General features: G+C 38.2%; 1 protein-coding gene across 1 annotated transcript in view; it reads right to left on the bottom strand.

Annotated features, from left to right (window-relative positions):
• LOC118919497 (membrane-spanning 4-domains subfamily A member 3-like) overlaps positions 1-9,953 on the bottom strand; it is a 10,654-nt gene extending 701 nt beyond the window's left edge. The window contains exons 1-7 of the mRNA XM_057507031.1: positions 9,528-9,953; positions 8,486-8,552; positions 7,685-7,822; positions 5,124-5,180; positions 2,725-2,883; positions 1,293-1,394; positions 1-772 (exon numbers count right to left, since the gene is read on the bottom strand). The exon at positions 1-772 is cut by the window's left edge and continues 701 nt beyond it. Coding sequence (XP_057363014.1) covers positions 671-772; positions 1,293-1,394; positions 2,725-2,883; positions 5,124-5,180; positions 7,685-7,822; positions 8,486-8,536 — 609 coding nt within the window. The 5' untranslated portion in view covers positions 8,537-8,552; positions 9,528-9,953 and the 3' untranslated portion in view covers positions 1-670. The remainder of the gene's footprint in view (positions 773-1,292; positions 1,395-2,724; positions 2,884-5,123; positions 5,181-7,684; positions 7,823-8,485; positions 8,553-9,527) is intronic.

Here is a 9,953-nt window from a genome sequence, read left to right on the forward strand (position 1 = left end):
GTAGTAAGTGACAGTATCAGAATCTGAAACCATATCTGTGATATTCCCAACGCCTTATTCAGTACTTCTCTCTACTTCTCATCATCCTTCAAAGAACAAACGTTGATCTTGCTCCAAAGCCCCCAGCCTACACCATTAATATGCGTCACTACATCATTATCTATGGTACATGTGAATCTGAGCAGTTGATTGAAATAACTCCTGTGAGGCTTGACCCTCCTACCTCAAATAGAGTGAAAATTCATCTTGATGATGATGATTTTTTGTTTGACTGTATTTGCAACATTGATGTCAGCTACAGCCAAGAAGCATTTTTCTTTAATGAAGAAAAATGATCCATTTGCTTTCTCAGTGGGTGTTTGGAAGTGGTATTTTAAGGAGAATACACGAGATATGGATTGTTCTGCCTACCTTCTTTAAACCTTATAGAACAAAGAAGTAAGTGGGTAGAAAGAAAGAGAAGCTATTTCTGGGGACAACTTTGAAATGTGATTATAGAAGTTACAAAACCAGTAATGCTTAAAGAAGCATTTTTGCCCTTCCATATCTAGGACATGATAATGGGACTAAGAGTTAGAACAGAAAGGATTCAGTCAAATGTCCAAGTTTCTGAAGATTGGTGCCAGGATTGCATTTCCTGGGCCACATTCTCCTGAGTTCATGGATGATGCTATTGCTCCCTGGAAGTTGGAGATTGATTTTCCTGACTTTCAGCTATTCCATCATCAGGAGGTGTTCCTGACTCCGCATGATTGGGAGGTGAAGAAGTCACCTGGAAAACAAAACAACCTCAATCTTCAAGATGAGGCTCAGTGCCTCCCTCATTTCCAACCCTTCCTGTTTTCACCAGGATCATCACCAATAATATTCATTCACTGATTCTTACTGTGATGAGATACTATGTACCTAGTTCTCACAGCAAACATCAGAAGAGAATGAATACTTTTCCATGTTACAGTTAAGTTACCTAAAACCTAAAAGAGTTCATGATTTTTCCTGGGTACACAACTAGAAAGTAAAAACTTACAAGAAAGTAATTGCCCTTAATTCTATTTATATTTAAAAAACTATACTCTTAGCCGTTAAGTACATTGTCTCCTCTTGAATTTTCACATCAGAAGTATTTTCCAGACTTTATTTCATCTCTCTCACCTGTGTCATCTCTAACTCCAGGAACCCCACAAATCCTTTCCACATTAAAGTTTATTTCCAATTCTAAGAGTCAGAAACAATGCTAAACCCTAGAGGAGGTTGGAGACCATGTGACTTGTTAGTTATCTAAACAAACCCACCTGTGATGATTCCAATAGTTTTCTTTTACACCACATGATTGTCATAGAGATGGCCATGCAGAATTCCAGCAAGGTAAATATCAGCATTAGAGACAACAGGCCCTAGAGGATATGATGCCTCAGATCAAACCCATGCAAACTTTCAGAGGGAAAAATGTCATCAGAAAACCCAACAACAGTAGTTGCCCTCCATAAAAGAGAGCAAAGTGAACCATAAATTAGGTAGAAGCACTGATATACACCAAGACTCTATGAAAGAAACACTGCCAACCTAAAAACATGCACACAATTTTTCTGGACAGAATGATACATTGTATTTCTCTATCAACTCATGTGAAGTAATCATGGGAGAAGAAGCTATAGAGGCAAAATTCTGATCCTAATACTAACATCTACTAATTTGAGTAACAGTAAACTAAGGAGATGAGTTGGCATCTCAGGAAAATGGAAAAAAATTGATCCCTCACCATTTCATTAATAGACCTTCGTAAGGTGTTTGGGCATTTAAATATCCCTGGAAATGAAACACTAAAGTGAGATGTTAAACACAAATTCACTAGGCTGGTGATCCTTCCATTATCACCGAGGCCCCTTGAGGAACAAAGCACAAAATTGCTCTGGATGGAAAATACCAAAAAAAAAAAAAAAACAGGGAAAATTTGACAAATGTAAGTAGAAAGACAATTAAAAATATATTAAAGAACATAAGAACACCAACCCTGGAAACCCCATAAATCATTATCCCATAAGATTTCCTTTCAATGCTAGAGAAGCAGACAGCTGAGTCAGCAAACAGAAGGGTTAGGAGTGAGTCAGCAAGTACAGCTCATAAATCATCACGGGGAAAATGGATGAATGAAACAAGATACTAATTTCTAACTGGACCTCAGAAGAGGGAGAATCCCTACCCAAAAAAAACCAAAAAAAAATAATATGGGAAGGTTATTGAATAACTTTCTTTTTCAAATAACACACTCAAATTCAAAACTGAAGTCATTCAAGACTTCAGTGAGTAATTATTTGACAATTCCAGACCACAGAGAAAACTGTAAATCTCCCTTGTTAGTTCTATTAAGCAATATGTGAAATAAAATTTTTTAATATTTTAATCGCTCTGGGGAGTGTAATAGTGGTAGTTGTATCAGTAATATTAATAATAATTTAACACAATGTTCACTGTCTTAATTGCTTATCAAGTATTAACTTATTTAATCCTTACACCGACCCTGTGAGATTGGTGCTACACTATCCCCGTTTCAAAGAAGATGAATTTAAAACCCAGAAGGCTTATCTAATTTGCCCTTGAAGACAGGGTTAATAAGGGGCAAAGCCAAGATTCAAATCCAGGCACCAAGGCACTTGATATATTATTTGTCTGTACATTAAAGATTATTTGAAATATTTTGTAATTAAACATAAGTTTTAAACATACATTATTTGAAGTGGTTATGTAAAGGCATAAGTCCGCTGATTCTGAGAGTGGGCAATTCTTCAGTACCTCGTTATTATGTGCTAAATTTATTGCAAGCAAAACAAACCCAACTACTGCCATTATAGCACTGATGATGTCTATCCAAACATGCTTGCGGATCTAAAAAAGAATACAAATTTTCAATTAATACAGGCAGCACATATTTCCTTCCTCTGGCTACAATTTATTTAAATTAATATCAGTTGAAGATTGTTTCCACACCCACAATATACTAGATGCTGGGCAAACATTAATAAACAAAGATCCCCACCCTCATCATGGAGCTTACATTCTACCAGTAGAGACAAAGAAAACAAGCAAATAGGTAAACTACACAGTATTTTTTTAAGGGATTAAGTACTGTAGGATTATAGAGAAAAATGAAGAGGCTCTGGAATTAAATCTGGAGAGAGGGGTGGAGGATTGTGCTGTTAACGGGAATGGCAAGAGGAGAGACAGTGAAGAGCTGGGGGACTAGCCAGGAGGGTGTCTGCAGGGACGTCCGTGTCACAGGAAACATTCAGTGCAGCTCAAAGCCCTGAGATGAGGCCACAGAGCTCGGGAAGCAGGAGGGGCCAGGGGGCTGGAGGGCAGGGACCAAACAGCCAGGATTAGGAAGTGAGCTGCAGAGGGAGCAGGAGGGCCCGGCGGGTCATGGGAAGGACCGTGGTTCTTACCAGAGGGTTCTGAGCAAAGGGGTGGCACAATTAAATAGACACCTCAAAGGGAACACTCTGATGGTCCCAGGGAGACTAGTTTAGAGAGGGCCAGGGATAGAAGTGGGGAGTCCAATTCAGGAAGATGATGGTAGATTGGATGAGGTGTTATCAGCACAAAGATGAGAAAAAAGATCAGATTTAGCTTGACCATTGGTCCAGCAGGATCTGCTGACAAATTGGATTCAAGATTGTCATAGAAAGAAGAATCGGGGTGACTCTAAGGCCTTGTGCTCAAATCTGGAAGGATGGAGCTCCCATCAGTGGACGTGAGGAGGACAGAGGGTGGAGAAGGCCTGACGAAGACTAGGAGCAGAGCTTTGGACCTTTTAGAACTCTAAGTGGAAACAGAGATGCCCGTCTCATTTCAGCAGAGAGATGTGGGCTGCAAGCATTTATTCAGGGCTGTGGGCATACAGATGTTACTTAAAGTCATGAAAATGGATGAAATCACCAAAGGATTAGGCAGAGCAGGTGACAAAGAATTGGGCTTGGAGCACCCCACCATTAAAAGTCCAGAAAGAACAAAGAAGGAAATCGAGAAGGAGAGACCAAAGGCAGGAGAAAAAGCCAGTCCAGGTGTCCTGTAGGCCAAGTGAAGAAATTACTGGAAGGAGGAGGGAGTGACCCCCATGGGCTGACCGCTGCCCATGGGTCAGGGGAGACGAGGATGGAGAGCTGACCTCTGTGTCACCCATGCGGAAGTCTTCAGGGGTCTTAAAGAGACTCAGAGGAGTGATAGGGAAGAAAAGGCCTTATTGGAGTGGGTTTAGTTGAAACTCAGTAGAAAGGAATCAGAGCAGATATCGTTTCTTCAAGGAGTTTAGCCAAAGAAGGGAAACAAATTGTGCCTGTACCTGCAGGAGAAAATAAGGTCAAGATAGGTTTTCTTTTGAGAGTATAGGCTAATTATAAGATGTACTAGAAAGAGAATTGGAGTGGTAGAGTTGGGCAAAAAGGAATGGAATCTAGTATTCATTAGGAAAGTTGGCTTTGTTGTTAATCACTGAGAGGTGACCTATGATACGAGATCAGAATGCAAAATTAGATACGGGTACAGAACTAGTTCATGAAGTACATGCCATAGTGAGGGTCCGAAAGTTCTATTCCAGTGGCTTGAGTCTCTCAGAATGGGAATCAAGGTCATCCACAGAGTAAAGATGACAGAAAGGGGATTTGTATTTGATAAAATATAAAGGTGAAATAGCCATCTAGGCAGGAGGAGAATGAATAGACTCAACGTATGAATGGGTAGATAATTCTCCCATAAGGGAGAATTTATAATTGTTTAATGAATTACTAGAGAAATAGAATTTATGGCTTTCAGTTGTGGAACTAGTGGTGGGAGAGTGTACATTCAGAATAATTAGAGTGGGTCAAATTTAACAACACATAAAAATCAAGAAGACTTTACAAGCTTCAGATTCAGAAAATACTCACAGTCACCATCTCAGTAATCATTTCACAGTCTATATGGTTTTCTGATGATCTACCATCACAGTGTGGTAGAAAAAAGTTCATTTTTTTGCGACTAAATGAGTCTGAGTCTCATTTGGATTCACCAACCTCTATTATTCCACTATTTATGGTTAACTTATTTTTAGTTCTATGATCATAGAAAAACTGGAAAAATTGCCTCCTTACCAAATCTATTTCACGGTGTTTCCCAGCTGCAATAGATGAGGATCCAGAAAAAATAAACTAAAAATAGAAAATGAAGCAGAGGAGGGAATATTAGGTCTCAACCAGTTTTCCTTGGTCCTTCCTTGATTAGCAGACATCTAGCAATAATCATACAAAACTGCTTTTTAAAATTCACATCCTAGGACACAAAATTGCAAACATGATGTTTCTCATGATTTTATGCAAATAACATTTTTAATTAATTTCAATATTTAGTAAATTTATAACAGTTTTTTTATATGTCTGGCTCTTCACAGGTTTGCATGTGTGTGGATACTTTAAAAACATAACAAACACATATTTTTAAAGCACTATTATTATCCTTATGCTTTTATTTATATTAAATGTACATAAAACTGATTTACATATATGCATATGTAATATCATTCAGTTATTTTTACTCAAGCTTCTCATAGTTCATAACCTTTTGATTTTTTTGGACTAGGTGTTCTAAAAGAAAGTTTACAAATCTAAGTGTCTACACTGACATATCAACTACTTCTTAGTTTATTATTTTGATACATTACTCTTTCCATTACTCCAGTTGGATAAACTGAGTTTTTTACATGTTCACAGTGTTCTAAAATATTTCATTGTTTTCTATCTCATAAACCTCACAAACATTTACAAAGCCACTACAATGGCTGAGGGGAAATTTTCCAAAATCATGGAGTACAAAAGCTTGCTACTTAAAATTCAGTTATTGAATCTGGCAAAACATGAAGGGACATGCTTTGAATTCTATCTCCAACAACAAGGAGTTTATTGCGGGAAACTCTAGAGTCATGATGCTTCATGGTTGAGAGCATTTGCTCTGTGTTCTGATCCTGTCTTCAGTTCATATTGATTCTGTCACCTGAGACAGATTATCAAACCCTCCGTGCCTCAGGTTTTTTTTCTTCTGAAAAATAGAGATGTGCATATCCCCTTGTTAATATTATTTGCCTTGTAACTGTATGGGGATAAAATGAAATAATACAAGGATGGGGCTTAGATACAAGGATGGGGCCCAGCATACAGAAAGCACTTAAATTATTAACAATAGCTAAGGTTTTGATATACATCACCCCATTTAATTTCACAGTGACCCAAAGAGAAGGTCCTGATATCATTTATACTATGCCAGTGAGGAAACTGAAGGATGACAGTTCAAAAATCTTTTCCAAAGTCACACAGTTAGTAAGGATTAGTCAGAGAAAGACTGGGCAAACAGGGAACCTCCCAGTCAGCATACAGCAGGGCGTGCATACAGAGGGAAGTGGGGAGGTGAGGGTACCCTTGGAGGTAAGGCCAGATGTGAAGGCTCTGTGCCAGTCCTGGACCTTAGACCTTGCTCAGTGGGTGATGCAGAGCCAGAGAGAAGCTTCCAGCAAAGGGAATTCAATGGTCATATCGCAATTTTACTGTTGAGGAAACTAAACTTCAGCTCCCTGACCATGACTTTTTTGACAAATTGACCTCACTCTCTGAGGAAAAAAAACTCTTTTCAAATAGAATAACTGAGACACTGCTTTATTCTTTTCTACAATATGGAAATTTCCCATTTAGGTAGTCAGAATTCATCATGCAGAGCAAATATATATTGAAGATTTTCCAGAAAAATGAAGATTCTAACTATTCCATCAAAATGATGATACTAACTCCTTAAAGATTTCAGAAATATTAAATCCAAATTACACATTCTTGGCATTATCCTGGGACGGAATATGATCTTTCATCAGAATATGAAATCTGATTTGGGCTAATAGATTTTGGCCAAATTAGGAGCAAATTCTTTTTCATGGAGGTCTGAAGGCCATTGATTTTGGAAAAATAAAAACTTGAAAATTAGAGCCCAAGACTTGTCATAGATTTCGGTCTTCATTTGCCACTTACATGTTTTATTCACTATTTTCAACTGAAATTCCTCGTCTTAGATTTCATAGCAGTAACTTTGTTTTCCTATTCTGTTCAAGACTCAACATGACTAAAATCTGAAGAGTCTAATACCAGAATAAACAAGAAAAAAGTGTCTGATTAATAAATAGTTCCTATTAACTACTTTTTAAAAAATGATTTGTCAGCTAGGTAATATCATATGACAAAGATGAACTCAAAATATTCTCAAAGCACCTAGACTAAAATCCCATTTAGCTTACTACATTTCTTCCCACCAAGGGAACATCACTCTCCTGATTTTTAGACGGTAAAAACAGGCAAATCTCGTATCTCCCAGACCAGGACTCTCGGTTGCACCACAAGACAATTCACCAATGCTCATTTCTCATTCAATCTTCTTGGAATTCATAAATTTAATACATGAACATTAAGTAATGTTTGAGACTTCATCTGTGTGCAGCAAATATGATTTCTTTTAATCAGAAAGAAGGGCGTTTTTTCAAACTTGTTTGTGTCAAGAATTACAAATCAAACCCCTAGCAGGCAACTTTCAAATCCCTGAGAACAATACTTAAATAAGCAAACACTTTTCTAGCAGTGGTAGCTAAGGAATGATCTTTAGTCAGGGGAACTGGAATACTCACAAACACAGGGCCCCATATCGGATAGCCTGTGTACAAGGTGAAGTAAGAGTACTGCTCAAAGAGTTGGAATATGCCTTGTATGGCACCCAGGAAAACACCCACAACCAGAATTGTTGCTCCACTCAGGATCTCCACAGCCTTGAGAAGAGACAAAAGTAAAGCACAGCGGTCATATACGAGTGGACATTGAGAAGAGATTATTTTCATTTTCATCTGAAACGAGATATTTATGCTTGAAACAGTTATATTTTCCAGAGCCAGGAGCTCTCCCTGGAGGTTTTGTTTCATGCTATTCCCAGCAATTCCATGGCCACCCCTCATCTCACCTCCTCCGACTTCTGTCCATTTTCTGTGCATTCTCACCAACTCCCTTCAGAAGTGGCAGAAGGAGGAGGGAGATGTGACTGATAACAGACTGAGTCAAACTATCTCCCACATGCTTTGGGGCCACAGTATGATGGAGGCAGGCAGGCAGTGACCAGCATTCCCCTCAGCCTTCCCTCGACCCCATTTCTTAATTTAAACTGTGGACTATGAGTTCCTAGAACCCAGCCTCCTGCGGTGCACGGTCAGGTTGGAGCCGATTCCCCAGTGTCACATGGTAGGATGTTTTCTACCCTGAGATTATGCCTCTGCATTTCCACTCCCGCCGTCTAAAGATGCCCCAGTCTTTTCTTAAAGGAGCAACGTTATTGACTTGGTGCTAAGCAATGCAGAAATTCCCCTTTTAGGCATAAACAAAGTTTTCTACATGGTATTTTCTCCCATCTTGAACCAAACATTTAACCAGGGCCGACTTACCCCAAGAGCTAGTAGTCTCTCCTGTAATTTATCAACTTCCAGAGAGGTCATTTGGGATTGCTGATGACTGTCATAGAAGGAGAAATCCAAAGCTTTGAAGTTGTCCTTAGCTAATAATATGTCTGGAGTCCAACAGAACAGTTCAGTTCTGCCCTACATCAAAATTACTCTCCACAGGTGGCTCTGGGGCAGAATAATGAGAATTTTTTCATTGTTTAATTCCATTTTGTCTTGGAGTAGCAGACATCATCCGATCATTGTGGTAGGCCTGAGCGCTTCACTTCACTTTGTAACACTGACGAGTAAACCTACTCAAAGAGTAAACCTATTGATCCTCCCAGATCTATGTAGTAATATTATCATTCCCATTTTAAAGGTGAGAAAATTGAGACACAGAGAGGTTCAGCAACTTACCCAAACTTACACAGCTCCTAAGAGAGTTCAGATTCTATTAGAGACATTCTGCTTTAAGGACCAACATTTTGTAACCATTGTATTACAAAGTACTGTATGGGAATGTCTGTCTGGGAAGCAGTAGAGCGCAGTCCAAAGAGTTTAAGCGCTGTGGCACAGCCAAGGTCAAATACAATTTTGGCCACTATATTGTATGATCTAGTCTGTGGAAAATCAGAATCTCAGTTTTCACATCTGTAAAATAATTTTAATTTCATATGAGCATTGCATGGGCAAGTTTGATAAGGTATGAAGCCCCTAACCTGAAAAACAGTTAGTAAGTGTTGACTTTTAGCTTTACTCTGTCTCCTGTCAAAAGGGGCCTAAGTATTATATACAAGGTTCACCAAACAACCACCTCAATCATTACAATTAAAAACTATTTATCACTAAAAAATACACATATTCACTCTTAAACATTATAAATTCCTGGTACATAGGGATGTCCAAGACAAAATAATTACAAGTGCTTTTATGCTTTTATAACTGATTTTATGGGCAATATTAAATTAATCATAAACCCATTAAATACTGATGAATTCTTCCAAAACTATTGACTTTAAGTTTAAAATAGTATCTTAATTCTTACCTTTTGTTAGAAATTATATCACAGATCCATTTTTGAAATAACTTCACTCTTTTTCTCAAAATAAATCCATGGATTTTGAGGATAAAATCAATTCATCTAGTTCTCTAACGTAAGATGTTTGTATCACAATCAGTAAAGCACTAAGAAGTTGAAGGTCAGAACACATTCTAAACTTAACTTTATCACATTGGCAACTGTTTTTTACCCCTCATGAAAATTTCCTACCATTAACCTTAAAAATAAAACTGTCAGTTATTTTACCAGCAAAGATGGGTTCATTCAGAAACAGCCAAGAATTGCAAATCTGGAGAAGCAAGCTGTGGCAAAACCACAGGCAAGTCCAGAGATCAAGGACAGGAATGCTCCTCTGTAGAGGAGTTGTCAGAATTGGAATGGGCTCTTATAAATGAAAAGTCTGTTGGGGAA

Source organism: Manis pentadactyla, chromosome 9 (genome assembly GCF_030020395.1).
Source record: "Manis pentadactyla isolate mManPen7 chromosome 9, mManPen7.hap1, whole genome shotgun sequence".
NCBI classification, from domain to species: domain Eukaryota; kingdom Metazoa; phylum Chordata; class Mammalia; order Pholidota; family Manidae; genus Manis; species Manis pentadactyla.